The sequence below is a fragment of the Camelina sativa genome, chromosome 13, assembly GCF_030686135.1.
Source record: "Camelina sativa cultivar CO46 ecotype springtype chromosome 13, ASM3068613v1".
NCBI lineage: Eukaryota > Viridiplantae > Streptophyta > Magnoliopsida > Brassicales > Brassicaceae > Camelina > Camelina sativa.
The window spans coordinates 4,255,182-4,276,494 of NC_141892.1; the positions used below are offsets into that span (position 1 = coordinate 4,255,182).

Genomic DNA, 21,313 nt, shown 5'->3' on the forward strand with positions numbered 1-21,313 from the left:
AACAAGCCTCCGCCTCCGAGTTTTGTTTGGGAATGAAACGTACAATTTGCAATCAGGCCTACTTGTAACAGTAGAAAGCAGGCCTACTTGTAGTTGTATGATTATCTCATTATTCATTGGATCCGTATGATTATCTCATTATCTTCACTATGTTGGAATTGGAACAACCTAAACAAATCCAGCAAAAAACTGAAAAACGACTTCTTTATATAATCTTTAAACAGAGAGACTCTGAAGTCTTAATGTTGCAGCATAAATTGCAAACAGACAAGGGATGATCATTAACAGTGAAATATATCACACTAACAAATAACAGTCGATTCTCAAATTCGAAACAATATGTAGAAGCTTGATACTTGAAAAAGCACATAAACACACATTTTACACAACGCATATCTCACATTTCAAGATCGAAACAGAGACTGATATATTCCCAAGAAGGGAAAGGTGAAAGTAAGAGTGTCTTCTTACTTGAAACATGAAGGAAGAGTTGCCCCATGGCAAACAAAGGCCATCGCGATGTACACAACCAACGCGAGTACAAGTATCAGAGCAATCCTGCAGATAAAAAAAAACACACAACAAACTCATAAGGAATGTAACAGAACATATGAAGTGATCAATTCCACAAGAAACCATGTAATGGAGTTGGAGCAGGGTATATAATAGGTTTCTTGGAATGGTTCAGGGGGAACTTACGTAAGCTTAACATTTCTCCACCACATAACAGTTCTGTAACGGCGAGCTTGCTTTCTGAAACGAAAAGTGTTGCCTTGCATATATTCAGTTTTATCAACTAGCAACTCCAAACGCTCCCCTCTATCCAAGACTTTATCAATATTCTCAATCATCACGTTTCTAACCTGAATCATGAAAACAACCCACACAAGTAATAGTCAGTGACATCATATGTAAAAGTACACTTTAACACAAAAAGAGATGATTTTTTTTTTCTTTGGTTAAACATTTACCTGACTCAATTCACCTTTAATCCTACTCATCCTGTCTGCATTTGGATCATTGGAATAAAACTCCATCTGCTGACTTATAACTCTTGAGAACTCATCATTCATGGAATAAGCTAGAGCTGAATGAATAGCACGGCCGTATGTTCTCACAAACCTCTGATGAATATCATCCAGAAAAGCAAACGGAATATTCCCTGCCGCAAACAATAAAGATGCTCAAAATCACAAACTATGAACACAATCCTAACATCACCTAAAACGAGCATAGATAGTTTCTAGCTACCAAATCCCTAAAATTGACCTCAACTGAAAGAGGGCAAAATTGAAGAAATTAGTGAAAGAGTAAGAAGAAGCAAAGTAAATTACTTCCGGCGGATTCATCGGCCATACAGAGAACGGTAAGACCATCGGTACGCTTGACATGGAAGATGTACCGATCTTGAGAGTAAGACATGTGGCTATCGCTATCGTTACCAGGCAACTTATCCAAAATTTGCTTAGCGATTGAGTTCGCGTTAGTAGAAGTAGCGCTAAACTCAGATAACACCACCGTTCCTCGAGCCACCAACGCAAATAAGATCGCCATCTCTACCTACTCCGGCGGCACCTCTTTCTTTCCCCCAGCTCACTCTTTAAATCGTCGATTCAGAAAACCTTAGATCTTGACAACAACGAAATCAGCTCAAACCAAAAACCTCCCCCAAAATCGATTGGTTTAGACTGTATAAAAAATCTGAGAATTGTTCAAATCAAAGCATCACCATACATCGGAGGAAGCCCCCCGCTTCACGGTGAAAAGTTGAATTTTGAAATAATATCAAAGGCGAAAGCCAAAAAAAATATCTAACTTATTGGGCTTGTATTACTATCTAACAAAGCCCATTATCTTTTGACAGCACACAAACCGCCATTGTTGTTTAGCTTTGGAAGTATTTCTTTCTGTTTATTAAGAAGATATACTTTTCTATATTTATTTCAAACTTTAAAGTTAAAAACATTGATGACTCATATTTTGCTTTCATTAGATAAATAGGATTCCAGTTTTAAAATCTTTTGATATAAAAATATATATATATATATATTTGTTTCTGTTAAAAACTTTGGTAAGGAATATTTGAAACTCAAAATAATAATATACTCCGGATGGACCAATGTGGCAGTATTAAATAGTTTGTCGTAGAATACCAACAACCAACTTCATCAGCTCTCTCAGTAATAACCGCATTCAATTTTAGTAAACCTACTACTACTATTTGTACTTTCTTTCCTTCAGATTTCCCGCATATAGTATTACGAATGTATGTCTTACCCTTTTTCATGATTACAGTTATTAGCCATTTTTTGATTAAGATAAAAAAAAAAAAAAAAAGTAAAAGCCGCACAGCAAAATTCAATCTACAGAGAACGAATACAAAGACGTTGAACTGAAACCCTAAGAGTTTTTATAAAGAAGATGAAACTTGTAACAATGAAACATGAACTCTGCCAGGAGAAAATAACCTCAACCGGAATGAACCGGGTTCTCGAGGCTCAACGGTGCCAACGTGCATCTCTAAACGGTCATGTCCATACTCAAGCTCATACGACTCCGATATCACTTTCCCTATATATCACATTCCTTTCTTCAGAATCTCAATAGAGCCTATATTTATCATCACACGAAAAAAAAAAAAAAAAAAAAAAAAAAAAAAAACAGAGAATGCAGTTTAAAAAAATGTAAGTAACCTGGTAATTTTCCTGGTTTACGCAAAGGGATAAACTTTGCGCCGATGGCTAAGGCAATGGAAGGACCCAACAAAAAACCTCTCGCTTCAACTCCTATATAATACACATACATTTGCATGTAAAGAAAAAAATATTACTTTCTTAATGAAGAAAAATACAATTTTTGTTACTTCTTTTGTATCTTTAAATAATGTATTTTGTTTGCTTATATGATGTAAACCCATTTAGAAAGACACCGAATTTTTGGCGTTACTTAACAAACTTGATGACGAAACACTGTTGTAGTAAAGAAAAGGTGAGAGAAGATAATGATGAAAAGACACACAGAGGAGTCTCTTACCAGCAACGACAGAGATTTGCATGTCTCTGTAGCGATCAACGAAAATGTCAATCGTATGTTTAAAGGCCTTATGATCCAATAACAACGTTGTTATGTCCTGAAACATAATCCCTGACCGAGCAAGAAATAAAAACAAGAAACATCTTCAGAAATTAGGAAAAAAAAAACAGAGCAAAAACAGAGGAAAACAGAGTTGTAAAGACCTTTCTTGGGGAAATCAGGAACAACTCTAATGGCTGCTGATATAGCTTCGAGTCTTGGATCACCTTTCAGACCATTCTCCGCAGCAAACATCGTTTCTCTCTATCCTCTCTCTCTCTCTTTCTCTCTTTCTCTCTAAAATTTTGAAATTCAATTCTTGAGAGTGTCAAGGAGTGTCTTGAACACTAGTATATTAATCTCTCTCTCTCTCTCTCTTTCTCTTTCTTGCTTGAAGAGTAAATAAATGGGGAAGATTTCAAAGTAGAAGACAATTAAATTTCCCTCGCAGAAGAAGGAAACGAGGAAATGAAATGAGATCAGATCCTCTCTCTCTCTCTTTGTGTCTCTATCTCGCTCTGTTCCTCTGTTCACCACCAGTTGTAGTAGAAGAAAGTGGGTGAGAGAGCATTTAATATTTTAATAGAGAAAGAGACGAAAAGAGTGCGTGGAGTGTTGTGTTTGTGTGTGTATGTATCACACGCGCGAACTGGGTCGGCACACAGGATTTATCAACCCCCGCGCAATAATACTAATAATAAATCACAATCACAAACACAAACAAGGCCAATGGTATATCTATGTATTAAAGAGAGTGTAGAAGATCCGAAGTAGAAAAGAAAATCTTATGGATCTTCGAGAGAATCTTTGGCTTTTAGCTCTTTTTTTTTTTTTTTTTTTTTTTTTTTTTTTTTTAATTTTCTGAGTCTTATCTCTCAGAGAGTCTCGAACGAAAGACCTATAAAGGAAAGAGATTCGATACTCTGCAAAAAAACCAAACCATTTCTCTATAAAAAGAAGTACCCATTCTCCTACTAAACTAGTTCACATTCCATGTTTTGTGTCTTGTCTCCTCCATACACAGCTACTTACCCTCTTTTATTACTATATCTTTAATGAGAAAAAAAGTTACAAGTTTGTGAACTGTGTAATTTGTAGTATTTAACACATTTTAAACTTATTTTGGTAGGAGTAGGGATACATTTTGTTTATGTTTTAGTTATTACTACCTCTTTTCTTCCTTAAATTTCTCTTCGTAGGTGCTTTTATTTATTTTCTTGTCTCCTACACTACACTATAGCTTTTGTGTTTGTGCGAGTGCTGTTTTTTTTTTTTTTTTTTTTTTTTTTTTTTTTTTGTAGATTGCGTTTATAACATTTATATAGTAGTACTGGTTTTTATGTGAAATTCAAAGCGCAAGTAAAAAGTACAAGGAGCAAGCAAATCACCGAGCACGAATAAATATAATTACGTATATGGTCAGCAAAGGAGTCTACATGCGCCAAAATTTGAGTAGTACATGCCAAGTGCCAACTATAACAAAAAAAATTTAGTTTTTTTTTTTTTTTTTTTTTGGCTCAACAACTACTTTCCATTAACCAAATAAGTTATTACACTTTATCTAGTTCCACTAGAGATTTTATCCACTCTGGCATCAAAGAATACAATTTGGGATCATAATTCAATAAAGAAAGAGATTCCCTTGCAATCTTGTCCGCTACTACGTTCCCTTCCCGAGCTATAAACTCGATTCTCACCCCCTCAAATCCCTTGAGCGTTTTTTTAATATCTTCAATTGTTGGACCTAACGCTGGGATATCCTTATCCTCATTCAAAGCAGACACAAGAATTTGTGAGTCTGACTCGAATACAACCTTTATGTAATTCAATCTGGCAAGGAAAAGCACAGCCTCTCTAAAGGCTTCCAACTCAGCTTCTAATGCAGACTTAACCCTTCTCATGGCCCTCATTCCCAACCACAGCACCTTCCCCCTATAATCTCTTAGCACCCATCCGGTTCCTGAGTTTACATCACTCTCTCTCCATGCACCATCTGAGTTACACTTCGTCCATCCTTGGGGAGGCGGAGTCCATCGCACACGATCCTTCTTTTTAGTCCCCTGGGCCTCCACCTGTGGTTTTGGTACTCCTCTCATCCGCCATTCCTCTTCATCCTCCTTTGCTTTTTGGATCACCTCTGGGGCTGAGAATTCTCTCCCTTGAAAAATCAAATTATTCCTGTTTTTCCACAATCTCCAGAGTATCCAAATCATCCCATATGGAGTCAAGTCCCTCCCGGGGTGTTCTGCATTGATATTCAAAACATAATATATATTTTGAAAGAGCGATTCAGACCATTCACCTCCTGGCGGAGCTGGGTATGAGGATACTGCCCACGTCAGACGAGCAAAAGAGCACTGGAAGAGCAAATGATTTACTGTCTCTGCACTAGATAAGCATCTACAACATGTGTTGTCCCTGGTTAAGTGCCTGTACGCCGGATTTCCATTTACCGCAAGACAATTCGCCAAGCATCTCTAGAGAAAGTGTTGGACCTTAGGTGGGGCATTTGTTTTCCATATCTGTTGAAAGAGAGGATCTAGACTCGGTTGTACTACTTCTTGGGCTATATTTCTCTTATTAATGATCTCCGATTGTACCCAGTATCCCGACTTAACTGAGTAAAACCCTGACTTACTATAATCCCAAGTGTAACAATCCCTTGTACCGTCCCCTCCTGGTCTAAGTTCCAACACCCTCCTTGCATCTTCCTCTGTGAACACCGCTTGAACTATATCTTGGTTCCATTCTCTGCCATTCGCCTCTAGAAGATCCTTTGCCACATACAAAGTTGCAGTCCTTCCTTGTAAATTGTTCATTACATGTCTGGTCTGTCTAATAGGTTTCGCAGGTTTTGACCCAATCCATTGATGCTTCCAAATATCAACCAGTTCGCCACTTCCAACAATTATTCTTGCTCCCTGTTTGATCATCTCTTGAGCTTCATGTATACTTCTCCAAGCATAAGATGGTCTTGAACCGAGAGGTGCATTAAGTGGATCTGACTTCTTAAAGTATCTGCTTTTGTAGATTTTTGCCATCAGAGATTCTGGTTTAGTAAGCATCCTCCACAACTGTTTTCCTAGTAAAGCTATGTTGAACATCTCAATATCTTTGAATCCCAGGCCCCCTTCTGCTTTTGGTTTACTAAGCTTATCCCAGGCTTTCCAATGCATTCCCTTCCCTTCCTTATTATTCTTCCACCAGAACCCCGCCATAATCGACTCTATTTGTTGACATACGCCTTTTGGGAGCTTGAAACATGTCATTGTGTGAGCAGAGAGAGCCATCGCAACAGCTTTCAAGAGGATCTCTTTTCCACCTGGTGAAAGAAATTTGGTGTGCCATCCATTGACCTTCTGTCCTAGGCGTTCCTGAAGGTAGTTCAAAGATGTTACCTTTGATCCCGCAAACGATTCTGGAGTTCCGAGGTAAAAACTCTGCCCTTCTGCCTCATTGATACCCAGGCTATTCTTAATAATCTCTCTTCTTGCTGCTGGTATATTCTTACCAAAGTGGACACATGACTTTTGGTAATTAACTCTTTGTCCAGAGGCCAAGCTATACTCCTCGATAATACGAATCAGTTGACCCAACTCTTCATCCTTCTCTTTGCAATAAAACATGCTGTCATCCGCGAAGAACAAATGGGATATGGAAGGGGCTCCCCTCGCCACTTTAAGCCCCGAAATCTGATCTCTTTTCTCTGCTACCTGCAGAGCTTTGGCTAGCATTTCCGTGCAGAGTACAAACAGATATGGAGAAAGTGGGTCTCCTTGTCTTAACCCTCTTGTCGGCACTATATCCCCATGAGCATTCCCATTTATCAAAACTTGGTACCTCACTGATTCCACACAGGCCATCACAAGACCTATCCACTCATTTGCAAAACCTAGAGTTTTCATTGCTTGCCTCAAGAAGGACCACTCCACTCGGTCATACGCTTTTGATATATCTGTCTTGATGGCAATGTACTCCTCCGCACACTTATTATTTGAACTCAGTGCGTGCAAAAGCTCATGTGCTATAAGTATATTGTCACTGATAAGCCTCCCTTCGACAAATGCTGACTGCGTTTCTGAAATAACACTGGGGAGTATCCTCTTTAACCTTCCTGCCAGTACCTTCCCAATGATCTTATAAATCACATTACAGAGGCTTATAGGTCTAAAATCCACCATCCTCTCTGCTTTCAATTTCTTTGGGATTAGACAAATGTTTGTCTTATTCATCCCCTCTTCAATGTGACCACTACTGAAGAAGCTTTTCACCATACTCGTAATGTGATTCCCCATACTCTCCCAGAATTGTTGAAAGAGAAAGCCATTCATACCATCTGGACCAGGACATTTATGTGGATTGATACCAAATACTGTCCTCCTAACTTCCTCTTCTGAAACAGGGCCTAGCAGATCTTCATTCATTTTACGAGTAACCACAGGGTTTACCTCCCCCATCTCTGTCATTGTGAAGCCTACATCTTCCGATGTATAAAGTTTCTTAAAGTAAGCCTCAGCCACCTTGCCTATCTGCACATCGGAATTCCACTCATGATCACTATCATCAACCATCCTTTGAATCCGATTCTGGGCTCTTCTGTTCTTCGTCGCGGCGTGAAAGAATTTGGTGTTCCTGTCCCCATTTTGGAGCCAAGTGAATCTACATTTTTCTTTCCAGTACTGCTCCTCCAAGATGTATTCCTGATTCACTTTTTTCTTTAACCTTGCCACTTCTCCTCTGTCGTAAGGAACTTGACGAGTTGCCACATCCAACTGATAATGAAGGTTCTGGAGTCTGAGTGCAGAACTCGGTTTGGAATCCCTCTTCCATCTTGAGATAATTTTCCTGCAAGCTGCTATCCTTTCCATCATACTTACACATTCCCCCACCGGTTGGCTCCAAAACTGATCCACTAACTCCTTAAAGCCTTCCCTTTGAACCCATCTCTTGTCGTATTTGAACCCTGCTCTATTGCTTCCTACCCTTTCTGTCAATACATTAATAAGTGGGCTATGGTCAGAGCATATTTTTTGTAGATAGGTCGCTTGAGCTTGGGGAAACAGTTCTATCCATTCCTGGTTAGCCACCGTTCTATCCAAACGACACTGAACTAGTTCATCATTTCGGTTGCCATACCACGAGTACTAATATCCTAGATGCTTAACCTCCCACAGTCCACAGGAGATCAGCATTTGCTTAAACTCCCTACAGGATGAATCTTTCCTTACTGGACCACCGAGCTTTTCACTTGGATCAACTAATTCATTAAAATCTCCAGTTAACATCCATGCCCCTCTCCTACTATTCCCCAGCCGAGTTAATCTCTCCCAAAGCTCTCCTCTTTCCCTTTGAACCGGTTCTCCATAAATTCCCGTCAGGAAGAACTCCTTCTCTTGCCATACTATGTGGGCATCTATCATCCTTTTATCTGCTTGGAGAATTCTCACTTGAACCGAATCCTTCCACATTAATGCAAGCCCACCACTCAACCCATCTGGTTCCATAGTATGTAAGTCAAAATAACCTAAGTGACCGACTACATTTTCCAAGTAGCCTCTTTTCTTTTTGGTCTCACAGAGGAATGTTATCTCTGGAAAATACCGACCGCGTATTTCCCGTAGATGTCGAACTGTAGGGGTATTCCCCACCCCCTGACAGTTCCAACTTAATATCTTCATAATTGGTTTGAAGGGTTGGAATTAACCATCAACCCTTCTTCCAAGTTTTTGTCATTACAGCTCCTAGACTTTACGCCAGAGGAGTGTTGACGAGTTGCTACTTCAGATGAAGCAGTCTGATTCCTTAAAGGAGCTGCTACGAGAGCAGAATGATCCGATGAGGCTGCCATTTGGGCAGAGTGTTTTGACTGGTCCGAGTGTGCTTGATTCGATGGACATGATGAGGAGGAGACTTGGGAGCCTATCCTTTCAAATACTGAAGTTGATGGACTGGATTTCTCACTTGATCCTCTTTTTCCCGCTTCTCGCAGTCTTTCTGCACTGGATCCCAGTCTTCCAAAAACAGTTGGGGACTGCATCTCCTTCTCCCCCGCGTCAAGTCTTGCCTTCTTATTCGTCCTACCGCCACTGTTACCTCCACTGTTACCAGTTCTTCTTCTCTTACTTTGGGACATCAATCCATCCGCTGCTACACTAGAGTCACCAATTCCCGGGCTTGCTCCACCCACACCTAATTTGGGTCTCCATTCTTTATTAACACACACTCCTCTCCTCGTATCCATCTGCCCTTTCCCTTGCATCCTTTCTTTTATGCTCAATGACTTATGGCCTGTACCCCTGCTATGTTCACCACCATTTGAAGCCTTCTTACGTCCACCCAGCACTTCCCTCAAATCCTCCTGCTCTGTTCCCAAGTCCTTCCCTTTTCCTTTCCCTTTACTACTTACAGGATCGACCTTGCTTCCTTTTCTTCCGCCTCTCCTTATAGGAGTCTCTCTTACTTGATATGGGCATGCCGCTTGGTCGTGAGTAAGACGTCTACAAGAAAAACATACTTTGAGTAGTTTTTCATACTCTAGCTCCACCCGAACTACCTCTCCCGACTTAAATCTTGCAGTCTTAACAAATTGCAGAGGCTCATCCGCATTTATCCATGCTCTTGCTCTGACATACTCTAAGGACTGTGAGTTCTTCGCATGAAGCTCAACCGCATCCACCTTCCCAAAAGGTTCAATAATCGACTCCACCGTTTGTTTCTTTAGAAGGTGTATGGGGATACCTTTTATCCTGATCCAAAATAAAATTCTCCGAAGAAACTCTGGTCCTGGGTTAGGTTTCCATTGCTCCAATGTCACAATCCACCCATTTACGAACCATGGTCCTCTATACAGAGCGTGGTAGAGGTCTCCTTCATTTTCAAAGATGAATTGAACACGGTCTTCTCCAATGCCCCTACCTCTAACTCTTTCTTCCATCCCCCAGATAGGTGGTAAGGCCTTTACCAAGCCTCCAACTTTATGAACCGTCGGGTTAAGACATCGAACTATGACGCTCATTGTGTTCTCCTCAATGAGATCTTTGTTCTCCAGATCCGGGATCTCCACTATCTCTCCTTCACCTAAAAGGTCTAAATTTCTTAGCTCATCCATCAGTGACACCTCTCGATTCTTCCTTGGTCGATTCATCCTCTTCACTTCGCAGATCCAAGCTCAGCTTACCTCTAACTTTGAGATTTCACCAACGCCGAAGCCACACCGGCCTAATGAGCAACTAGAATTGAATCCTCTTGTTGCTATTCAAAATCTAGGGTTTTATCATGTTAGATCTAAGAGTCGCCTCTCGATCGCCTTCAGTTTCAATGCGTACCTTGATTACTTTGCAGTAGTAGTAGCTAAAAAAAAAAAAAAAAAAAAATTTAGTTTTGAATTCAGGCTAAGATAGCTCTATAATTTAGCTAAAGTATATCTTGATCTTCACTCATATTTTTATAGATTAATATAGGATGTGACTGATGTATCTACAGCTGACATAAGGGTGTAATAAATAAATAGCCAAGATAATTGAAAATATATATTTTTTTAAATTAGCACAATGGGAAACTTCATATATTAGTGAAGATCATGTATTTGAACAGTTGGATAGGAACCCTCTATTCACGAGCAAATTTCATTTTGAATTTTAATGCTATATGTTAAACCAAAATTTCATGTCAGAAACGTGGACTGATAAGAATTTTGTGCTCGTTCACCGAAGATATTTCGTTGCTAGTGTCTTCTACGCTTCTCATAAATTCTAACCAACTTGACGCAAATGCACAGTATCAAGACGTAGTTGTCTCGTGAAAAATGTGTTTAATGCAATTTCCTTAAACCATGTTGGGTCCGCTTCAAAGACTTCTCGACCTCAAAAATCACTTTGCTTCCAAAATAAACAACAAACAATCATAGGTTCAAGTTTTCTTAAGGCTAACAGTAACATCAAATCTATATATGATAAGAGAGGGAGAGAGAGAGAGAAAAAAAGCTCTCGATCACCAAGTCTTTTTTATCTTGCTTTGGAGTGTTTATGACTTTTGAGAATATTTGTGAATCCACCGGAACCCTAGCCCTATCTCATTTTTGGTAACCAATACGCAATAATTTGAAATAATGTGAGAGATCAGATCACATCAGATAGTGGTGAAGGGGTACTATATATATCTCACGTACATAATACGCAATAAACCTTTTACAAGCAATAATTTACATTATCTCCCGTTAGGATTTCTGATATGCTTGTAAAGTTTTAACGGTATTAAAAAAAATCTCACTATCCGATTGCATACAATCAAAATTGCATACGATGAAAAAGTAGGAAACAAATTTACTAAAATCCAGATAATCTCGCACAAATCAATCGTTGTAATACAAATTTCATTTCACTGAATACTTTTTAGTTAATGTAATTATCTTAGTCGTATTTTAGATACATATATTCTTAACTATATTGTTCTTCAACTGATTACACTTAGAGAATATGAGGTATATCTAATTTAAAGTTGAAAAGCAATTCAAGCATGTATCTGTTCTGTCTAAAAGAAAACAAAAAGCTGTTGTATATTTCAAACTTCGAACTTCAAAGGGTAAATGAACCTCGTACCGAGAAACCCACTACAAAGCTTATCGACAACCTAGAGAAAAATATAAGTTCAAATATAACAATATATATACTTACAACTTCGAGGAGATTTCCCAGTTCTCGTTGTCTAGACTCTATAGTGTTTATAATCAAATAAGAAAAATCATTCACAACTTATTACACTTTACTTTGACTTTCTGTTAAGAAACTGCAAAGAAACTATTCCAGCTTCACTATGAGCGTGTGTTGTTAATTGTTGGTTAGTACTTGATCTACAGGCTCCATTGATTTATAGCTATTGGGATATTACTGACTATATAATCTTTTAAAAATTTGAACTACGCCTATTTTATGCTACGTATACTACGACTCTGATTATTAACCAGATTTTTAAAAAATTGTAGCATAAAATGTTGTATCCAACGAACAAGTTTAAGAAGATCAAACATTGAAACCAAAATTACTTAACATTGGTACGAAAGAAAAAATTAAGAAAATATTGGGTTTTGCACTTTTACTTATTATTGGGCCCTTGACTCATGTCTATCAGGCTGATTGCAATGGTCGCTTAGCCTCTTTCTGGGCAAATTTATAGGGTTCAACTTGAATCCAATAGGCCTATTGGATACAGAAAAAAAGGGCAGAAGCAACCATACCGAACGCTCATGTGGCATGCGAAGGTGTGACGACTTGGTTTTATTCAAAATTAAGCAATAACAAACAGAGTTTAGTTGACATTTATTTTTTATTTTAATTTTAATTTTATTTATTTTTTAGTTGAGATTTGCGCACATGCATTGAATTTATTGTATGTTAAAAGCTCTTCATGTGATTTCGGTAGCAAACAGTACACTTCATTATCGATCATAAATTTAGGTAGGAATGCATGTTCTAGATATTATTATACTATAGTGTACGTAGGTTGCCACATGTGTCTCTTTTGTCTTTTACCACTGAACTATACAAAATTTCGTTAATATGTAAATGAATGTACCGTTGAATCAATATATGAATAAGTCACTTAAATACTTAAGATATAATAATACAGTGGTTCGAAACCCAAACTTTGCTAACTTGGACTCGGACTCGGGACCGTTCATGCGTAAAAATGATCTTTGTCAATTGTGTCAGTCATAGACAAGAAGAAAGCCTAGGTAGTTGCATAGATTGTACTTAGCTTGAAACCAGACAACATGGTGCCAAAAAAAGTTATTTCTTCATGCGTTGAATCTGACCCTCAAACCATACCAATTTACTTATCGAAAATGTTTTTCCCTACCAAGTTAAAAAAAAAAATATAAGTCCCGTTTACCAGCTAGCTTAGTATTATTTCTGTAACGAAACCAAATTAAAGTAAAGTCTTATTAGGACGATCGCCGGATAGTCTGCCAACTCATAATCTTTAAATTTTTTCCCAAAAATTAAGTCGACCAATAATGAAATTACTAATCATGGTTTTAAATATCTATATAAAAAAACTTCTTGACTACTTTTATTTATTGATATGAGAAGGGCCTTGGTGGGTGTACATCTTAATTTAGGTTAGATGAAGATTAGTTACGGTTAAATGGTTCGGACCAGTTACAATTTAATGGGTTGGTACGATAATTAAAGGAAAAAAGTGGATTGATTTAAGAGTTTGAGTTTGAGTTTGAGTTTGGGATCCACCGTCCTTGCTAATCTTATTTGCACCGTATTTTACCCATTCATTTCAACATATAGGAGGAATGTTTAAACTGTAACATTGATTTTGTTTTTCTAAACTAACTCCAAATTCGTATGCAAGATTTTCTTTCACATAAACCAATATATTGGTTAGATGACAATATACTTTTTCTTGTTACGCATTCCATTTGACTTTATTGATGAACACTATATATTTTTTTTCACATAAACCAAAACATTGGTTAGATATGAATTGGATGTATATATTTTTTTTCCTACAAACTACTTAATAATGTTCCATTTAATTGTGAATATAAAAAGAAATAAGCAAAAGAAACCATCTACCAATCGATCGACAGTGGCGAACCTATACTTTTGTAAAGTTAGCTGAAGTGTTAAGTTACCACATAAATGTACATTATTCTATTCATTAGCTTTGTCCATAGGTGAAGCTCACTATAATGGACTAGTCTCCTGCCAAGGGAAAAAACAAAAGATATTTCTATAGACTTTTTATTATACTAACTTAAAGGGTAAAATACACTAAAAAAAAATACACCAACGATCGAGTTACTTGTTCTTTTCAAATTTTCGAACATTCACTCACAAAAGCTTATCACATACTTGTGTACTTTTTTACTTTTAGATTTTTTTAGATCATAAAGGATTTAACGAATGTATCCTAGTATTTCATGAATAGAATCCTTATAGATCCAGTAACCAATTCGAAGCAAACAGTTGTTCAGTCATAATACTAGCGAATGTAATAGATTATCTATTTATCAAAAGAAATAAATAGATAACTCAATATTGGAGTATTCTTATAAATCGTTAATTTTAGTATTTACCGTGCTGCGCAAAATAAATAAATTTTCTTTTGTTAAAGATCACATGTAGTACAATCATGAAAAGTCATACTGAAACAGAATTGTGTCTATATTAGAAAATACAGAGAAAGATACATACATAAATTTAGTACTAGTACATGTTAATTATGAGAAAGCAACGTATTACATTACTTTGTCTCTAGGTAACAAATTGCGGATTTCTTATTTGGTGGTACCTGCAAAAATGAACCGATTGGAGGACTACATTCAGTATGTACATATTGGTGAATACCTTCCCAAAGTATTACAGAAATTAATGAGTAAGCGAATATTTGTTGAACAAATTGAGCGACATTGATAAAGCAAAAAAACCATTGACTTTGTTTTTTTCTTTAAACTATCGACATTTATGTTCCAGATAGAAAAGAAAAAAACCAGTATACGAGAGTAACTTGTAAATACACGTGATCTTGGGTTTTTAGTTTAGTGGTTTTAACTTTTAACTGCATCATTCATGATTCCCACATATATACTATCCGGTCTGGATATGTTTATACTTTATTCTTTCGGTTAATATATTAACCATATTTTTTATATACAAGTATATATTTTATAACGTTGCTAATTTTTTTTTGTCAACAATAACATGTATTATACAAATTTGAAATGACGTTAGTAACGCAACCATATCAATACCCCCTCAAAACTACTATACAATTGTATATCCATCACATAGCGCCACCTTATTAAGAACTTACTTCAATTATAGTCGTCTGACAATATAGGACTGAAAACCATTATTGCAAAAGTTGTGAATACATGTATTTTAGCGCAAAGTTTATAAAGTTTTTGCCTATTGTACTTTTAACCTTAAATGAACGTTTGAAATATCTACGCCCTTAATTTCACGGTTTCACCACCCGACCCACCGACATTTATTTGGTTTTGGTTATTTGAATTATATAGATTTGACTGACATTCGAAAATGTAAACTGAATTAATCTGGAAGTCAAAAAAGGTGCACCAAGTCAATAGACCTGAGCTTACGACGTGGAATTAAAGCTATGTGACGTCAACGTACACCCAAAGTTCGACGTACAAAACTCGGTTTATAAATCTGTTTGGTGAAAAGAAAAACTCATTGCTAATTTGAGTTGGTACGGTTGACCCAGATTATAACTGTAAGTCTTTAAAATATTAGCACATTTTAATTTGACTCAATATAATGACATGTTTTTAAAATAATTATATTTACATGTATAGTAACATTTTGTTAAAGAATTAACCAATAGATGAAATATTGGATATCCCCTAAACAATAGATGAATTTTCTCTTAAGTTAAATAAGCTTTCTTGTATATGCTATTATCTAAAGCAATTTTTTTCTTTTCTTAACAAGTAGTGTCTATACATATATATGATGTTTAAATAGATAAAAGATATGATAGTTTTAATTTGTATGTAGGTATTAAAACTCAGGCATGATGAGTCCCTATATAGGTCGTCGGGGGAAAAGACAAAAAAAAAGAGAGTCCCCATATGGCATGAAAGCAACATCAGAAATGAAGATACAAGTCGTGTCTTCACTAGAGTCATTCTAATAAAGTAAGGAAGTTGTATTCATAAATAGAGAATAAATATCAATTGATGTTTACGGCCCTCACGGATGTTTGAGAGACAAAGAGTGGGGCTCAAATATCTTAATTACAATAATCGTGAATCCAATTTATTAGATCATCGAAGAAAAGTCGATTTACAAACGAAGGGAAATTTCAAAAATATTAAAGCTCTCTATATAAATAGTTAGTTGGACACGAACCACAGTAAGATCAGAGACTACCTCAGTCTCTATCTATCTCTTCTAATTATTGTCTATGTACGCTAAGAAGAGAGAAACTAAGAACCCTAAATTTTAAATCAGCTTATATCAAGTTTTCTTTTTTTGAAGGAAAGAAAAAGATGGTACATTCGAGGAAGTTCCGAGGTGTCCGCCAGCGACAATGGGGTTCTTGGGTCTCTGAGATTCGCCATCCTCTTTTGTAAGTGTAGGCTCTGTATATACAAATACATATTTTCATGTATAGGTCTACATATTACGTACAATGATTTTTTTTCTTTTTCATATGAAGCTACAATGGTTAAGTATTTATCAAAAATTCAAAACTTATTTGTATATGATTAAATGCAAATAAACTCTATAAAGAAACGTTAAAAAGTCCATTTCAAACTCGATTCATGTGTACGTAGCTAATATTATATGCATATGTTAAGGAGTGAAGTGAATGTAGTGTATTTATACATGTGGGTATGAGATAATCAGGAAGAGAAGAGTTTGGCTTGGAACATTCGAAACGGCAGAAGCGGCTGCAAGAGCTTACGACCAAGCGGCTCTTCTAATGAACGGTCAGAACGCTAAGACCAATTTCCCTGTCGTTAAATCAGAGGAAGGTGCCGATCACGTTAAAGACGTGAACTCTCAGTTAATGTCGCCAAAGTCGTTATCTGAGCTATTGAACGCTAAGCTAAGGAAGAGCTGCAAAGACCTAACGCCGTCGCTGACATGTCTCCGTCTAGACACGGACAGTTCCCACATAGGAGTTTGGCAGAAACGGGCCGGGTCGAAAACGAGTCCGACTTGGGTCATGCGTCTCGAACTTGGGAACATAGCCAACGAAAGTGCGGGGGTTGACTTGGGGTTGAAGAAACAAAACGTTGAGAAACAAGAAGAAGAAGAAGAAGCTATTAGTGATGAGGATCAATTAGCTATGGAGATGATCGAGGAGTTGCTGAACTGGAGTTGACTTTGACTTTGACTTGTTGGATGTCTTGAAAAAAGGAGTTGAGGGTTTTCATTATTTTCCGGATTTTAATATTCTTTAAATGTGAAGGTTCTTTTTATCGGTTTACACATGTAAGAAAATTGTCAAAAATACACGTAAAAAAATTTAATATATATAAACAGACTTGTATTTTTTTGTTTTTTTTTTTAAGTATACGTGCTTGTTGTGCTGATTGATACAAAAGCTTGTTGGATTTGGGTATTCTATTAATATATGTATTTTATTTTGATGTATTTATCGGTCTACTAATCAAAACAAGCTAAATATACCAATATTCCTTTACCTTCTAATATAGTCGTTTTACTTGTGAGTTGTGACTCCGCGGCCGGGGTAAGTTTATCTCCGAATTCAATCATCGTTGTGAATCACTAATACGACAATCCGTTGGATTTATTTCTTCAAACCACATACCATATATACTGGATATTAAATATGGAACCCTCCTTGGTCCAATATTCGTAAGTATGACCAATGAAATCATCCTTAAAAACTAAATAATTGTCTAATAATAATGTAACCTATTTTCTGATGATAATGTAACTAAGTCGACAAAAGATTCAGCTCCTGAACATATATGTTTTCTAAATTGATTGACATTTCATGACTGTTCTGCAACTTGATGAGAGCCATTTTAAAAATAAATCAAAACAAATAAGTGAATAATCAACTCAGAGGCCTTACTGACTTGCTTTCTCACACGTCAAGACTTGAACCTTGAAAGATTCTAAGTAAAATATCATTCTCTTGTACAAAAAAAGGGACAGATCTAAGCAGTACGATTTGGAGAGTATCATGATCTCTTTCTGTCGAGTACAAACGGTCTAAACATATAGAAAAAAAGAAATTTTGTCCTCACAAAAGACTAAAACAGCAACAATCGGAGCAGGGATTGTCGAGAACCTCCATGTGACCCCTTCGAACACCAACAAGGTCGCATATGAAGAGGTTGCTCCTGAGAGACGAAGCCTACTTTAAGAAGGCACTGCATAGAGAAGAAGAAACAACGTCAATGTCAAAACCAGATAAAACCAAGCTTTTGCAATATTGGTAAAGAGTGATTCACACTTACTGTATGTGGAGGTATCAATCTGCTCAGGGAGTTCCTTTATATCAATCTCAAACCTCTCTTGTACCTGTCCACATTCAAATTATTCAAAATTGCTTCATTACTAAAATACCCAACTAAATATTGAGTGCAAGATGGATGGACTTATGAAGATGATCAAACTGTAAACCTGATCAAGAACACCAGAATCTGAAGTTGATGCAACAAAAGTGATAGCTAGACCCTTTGTTCCAAATCTACCAGCTCTCCCAACCTATTTATCATACACAGTACAAAACAGTTACGTTAAAAGAGCCCTTTCAGTGTGATCAATGACAAAAATTTCAGGATTTAATAAATACGAATATTTTACCCTATGAAGATATGTATCTGCAGAATCTGGCATGTCATAGTTGATAACTATATTGACACGCTCAATGTCAATGCCTCTCCCTACCAAATCTGTCGCCACAAGGATCCTCTTGTGTCCTTCCTTGAAGCTTTTGTAGCGAGTCAACCTACACACCATATCATATTAGCCTTCAAGGTTGGTCTCCATTAGGGCTTTAAAAGCAATTAGGAACCATTCATAATAATGTACAAACCTCTCTTCTTGAGACATGCCAGAGTGGATGCATATTGAGGGGAAATTGCATTCTACCAGCAACTTGTTCAGCTCCGCAGCTCTGCTCACGCTCTTCACAAATATGACAACTTGGTTGAAGTCCAACGCATCTAGAAGGTCATTCAGCTTGCGGTTTTTCTCCATCTCGGCCAGTTTGATGAAGTGCTGTTACAGTACGACAGAGAAAAGGCAACTCAATTATGTATCAAGCAACAACCAATATAAACAATACGAAGAACTCACTTCAGTAAAAGTACCTGGACAAGTCCATGAAGAGTCAACTTGGCTTCATCATCAACATATATTTCCATTGGCTGAAAGGAACAGATAGCAGAGTAAAGGGTATTAGCAAGCTTTCCTCAGGCAATGACTTCCACTACAAAAATGAAGACGGATGAAGAACCCCAGAACTGAGATCCTCGTCCATCAGGTTTCCTCTTGAAAGATGTGAATTTTGCAATGAAACATCAATTCTGCTCCGAACATTAAGGCCAATAAAATTGAGCAGGATGAAACCTTGAGGCCTCACAACGCCAGGCTCAAAACCCACCCAGGACTGTTAGCATTGCAGATATATAAAAAAGGAAAAACACAGTGATGATCGTAGAACCCACTGAGCAAAGACATCACTAAACCACAAGCTAGGTTGCATATTCAGAGTCTCCTAATTCTCCAAACCCTAAAAACTACCCAATGTATTATTTGATTGAGACACTGCATCCAGGTATCAATGGCAGGTTTCCCAGGGCAGAAGGTACTCAAATAAACCTACGATCTCCCAGAGAAGGCTAAAAATAATTCAAGATTACAGGACTTGCAAACCGATGTAGTATTGGCTGTGGGACATTACATCTTGCATAAATTTCTTGCAGACTGGGCGTATCTCTTTGCTGAGCGTAGCTGAGAACATCATTACTTGCTTATCGTGAGGAGTCATCTTAAAAATCTCCTGCACATCCCTCCGCATGTCTGATAAAGAAGAGCAAAAAGTGTTAAAACATACCCTTCTTTCAAGGATAGGTAAATTATCTTATACATAGAATGTGAGAAATCAGCATACCAAGTGACTCGAGCATTTTATCACACTCGTCAAGAATAAAATGCCTCACATTCTTCAAAGAGAGATCTTTGTCCCTGGCGAGTGCAAGCACCCTACCAGGTGTACCAACAACAATGTGAGGGCATTCATTCTTCAGCAAGTCTTTATGAATTTTGATGTTGACTCCACCATAGAACACCGACACCTTTGTATCAGGAAGATAGGTACTGAATCGCACGAACTCATTGCAGATCTGCAAGTAGTTTCAGCATCAAGATATTATAAGTATGTGACAACTTTGGGACAGACAACAGGCATAACATAACAATTATTAGCCAAGGCCCGAGTTAAGAAAACATAGTGGAATACCTGGTAAGCCAACTCTCTTGTATGGCACAAGACAAGTGCAGAAACCTGGCCAGGAGATGGTTCGATCTGTTGCAGAGTCGAAAGGACGAACACAGCAGTCTTTCCCATACCAGATTTTGCTTGACAGATAACATCCATGCCCAAAATAGCTTGAGGGATACATTCATGTTGCACTGGAGGAGAACCAAAGAAAATTGCACCGAAGAAACCCTTTATAAGTAGATGATAACCTCCATATCTTTTAATTGGTGGCTTTAGCACATGTTAAGCTCACTCCAAATCAATAGATTGAAATAGCGTTTATTACCTGGAAAGAGTAATCACAGAAACGTTAATGGGCATCAAGTAGCATTATAAGACAAAAAAAATAAATATTCAGAACATATGCATCATTGTTTTAACTTGGCGAGGTGATTCAATTTCAATAACCAACAGTAGACTAAAAAAAAACATGCAAAGGAAATTTTTTTGTGTAGGCTCAGAAACAAGAGGAAGAGTGAAAAGTACTTGCCTTCGGATGGATGTTCAAAACCTGAGTCAACAATAGCTCGGAGAAGCTCCGGTTTCAAAAGGAAGTCTCTGAATCCAGAACTGTGTATTCCCACGTACCCTCTGACCCAAAGAAGAACAACAATATTAGATTTCTAAACAAAGGCAAACGACTAATGAAACCTTCACAGCAAACTAGCAGTAATCTCAGAACAACATCAAAAATTAAACATCCACTGTCTCAAAAAAAAAACAGATCTAGGAAAACATAAAAACTCACTTTTTCACGGCTTCGCCGTTAACTTTACTTCCAGAATCTGGGACCTTCTCGTCTTCTTCCTCGTAATCCAAAAGCTCTTCCTCGTAGGCTTCGTTGCCTCTAGCGTCTCCCATACTTCACAAGTTCTACAAACAGAAGAGAAATTTCAGAAAAAGTTCGCAATTCAACGCAAAAATAAAAAAAACCCTAAAATTTGGCGAGAAAGCGTATAGCGTTCTCGAACCCTAAGCGAGTGAATTTGCTAATAATCAATGGAATCTGATGGATTGAGAGCGAGAAGATACCTGAGAACTGAGCAGAGCTATTAGATCGCGAAATCGGATTAGGGTTTCGAAATCTCTGAATGCGAGAGGAACTAGAAAATATCTTAGCTTCGCTAGAGTCAAAGAGACATATATAGTGAAAAAGACTGGATAGGGTTGAAGTTGGTCTAAACTGGGCTTTGTTTCCATGGGCCAAGATTTTTTCCCTAATGGGTTTACGATT

General features: G+C 37.3%; 4 protein-coding genes across 5 annotated transcripts; 1 reads left to right on the top strand and 3 right to left on the bottom strand.

Moving 5' to 3' along the window:
- Nucleotides 1-186: 186 nt before the first annotated feature.
- LOC104735125 (vesicle-associated membrane protein 713) lies at nt 187-2,021 on the bottom strand. The gene is made up of 4 exons (XM_010454851.3): nt 1,335-2,021; nt 972-1,162; nt 700-863; nt 187-558 (listed from the first exon to the last, which is right to left on the bottom strand). Exons 1-4 carry the CDS (start codon nt 1,552-1,554, stop codon nt 468-470), a joined length of 666 nt encoding a protein of 221 aa, XP_010453153.1. The 5' UTR covers nt 1,555-2,021; the 3' UTR covers nt 187-467.
- Nucleotides 2,022-2,334: 313 nt separating this feature from the next.
- On the bottom strand, nt 2,335-3,788 carry LOC104735126 (adenine phosphoribosyltransferase 5). The gene is made up of 4 exons (XM_010454852.3): nt 3,237-3,788; nt 3,034-3,144; nt 2,694-2,786; nt 2,335-2,571 (listed from the first exon to the last, which is right to left on the bottom strand). Exons 1-4 carry the CDS (start codon nt 3,325-3,327, stop codon nt 2,411-2,413), a joined length of 456 nt encoding a protein of 151 aa, XP_010453154.1. The 5' UTR covers nt 3,328-3,788; the 3' UTR covers nt 2,335-2,410.
- A 12,161-nt stretch (nt 3,789-15,949) lies between these two features.
- LOC104735127 (ethylene-responsive transcription factor SHINE 2) lies at nt 15,950-17,213 on the top strand. The gene is made up of 2 exons (XM_010454853.3): nt 15,950-16,179; nt 16,461-17,213. Exons 1-2 carry the CDS (start codon nt 16,100-16,102, stop codon nt 16,939-16,941), a joined length of 561 nt encoding a protein of 186 aa, XP_010453155.1. The 5' UTR covers nt 15,950-16,099; the 3' UTR covers nt 16,942-17,213.
- A 423-nt stretch (nt 17,214-17,636) lies between these two features.
- Nucleotides 17,637-21,255, bottom strand: LOC104735129 (DEAD-box ATP-dependent RNA helicase 15). 2 transcript variants are annotated; one of them, XM_087481488.1, is made up of 12 exons: nt 21,112-21,255; nt 20,828-20,952; nt 20,570-20,670; nt 20,059-20,231; nt 19,711-19,942; nt 19,501-19,619; nt 18,908-18,964; nt 18,631-18,815; nt 18,399-18,543; nt 18,216-18,299; nt 18,050-18,113; nt 17,637-17,962 (listed from the first exon to the last, which is right to left on the bottom strand). In XM_087481488.1, the coding sequence occupies exons 2-12, from the start codon at nt 20,938-20,940 to the stop codon at nt 17,952-17,954; spliced, it is 1,284 nt and encodes a 427-aa protein (XP_087337614.1). In that variant the 5' UTR covers nt 20,941-20,952; nt 21,112-21,255; the 3' UTR covers nt 17,637-17,951. The 2 variants fall into 2 exon arrangements, with proteins under 2 accessions (XP_087337614.1, XP_087337615.1); XM_087481489.1 differs by having other exon boundaries at nt 20,059-20,365; nt 21,112-21,221.
- Between the last annotated feature and the right edge of the window lie 58 nt (nt 21,256-21,313).

Excerpts from the sequence above, each read along its gene's own strand:
- LOC104735125 (XM_010454851.3), bottom strand. The coding sequence starts at position 1,554 with ATGGCGATCTTATTTGCGTTGGTGGCTCGAGGAACGGTGGTGTTATCT. Across the intron at positions 1,163-1,334 it reads GGCCGATGAATCCGCCGGAA|GGAATATTCCGTTTGCTTTT; the intron begins GTAATTTACTTT and ends TGTTTGCGGCAG. Across the intron at positions 864-971 it reads TTAAAGGTGAATTGAGTCAG|GTTAGAAACGTGATGATTGA; the intron begins GTAAATGTTTAA and ends TTCATGATTCAG.
- LOC104735126 (XM_010454852.3), bottom strand. The coding sequence starts at position 3,327 with ATGTTTGCTGCGGAGAATGGTCTGAAAGGTGATCCAAGACTCGAAGCT. Across the intron at positions 2,787-3,033 it reads GCAAATCTCTGTCGTTGCTG|GAGTTGAAGCGAGAGGTTTT; the intron begins GTAAGAGACTCC and ends TGTATTATATAG. Across the intron at positions 2,572-2,693 it reads TAAACCAGGAAAATTACCAG|GGAAAGTGATATCGGAGTCG; the intron begins GTTACTTACATT and ends TGTGATATATAG.
- LOC104735127 (XM_010454853.3), top strand. The coding sequence starts at position 16,100 with ATGGTACATTCGAGGAAGTTCCGAGGTGTCCGCCAGCGACAATGGGGT. Across the intron at positions 16,180-16,460 it reads GAGATTCGCCATCCTCTTTT|GAAGAGAAGAGTTTGGCTTG; the intron begins GTAAGTGTAGGC and ends TGAGATAATCAG.
- LOC104735129 (XM_087481488.1), bottom strand. The coding sequence starts at position 20,940 with ATGGGAGACGCTAGAGGCAACGAAGCCTACGAGGAAGAGCTTTTGGAT. Across the intron at positions 20,671-20,827 it reads AACGGCGAAGCCGTGAAAAA|AGGGTACGTGGGAATACACA; the intron begins GTGAGTTTTTAT and ends TCTTTGGGTCAG. Across the intron at positions 19,943-20,058 it reads CAAGAGAGTTGGCTTACCAG|ATCTGCAATGAGTTCGTGCG; the intron begins GTATTCCACTAT and ends AACTACTTGCAG.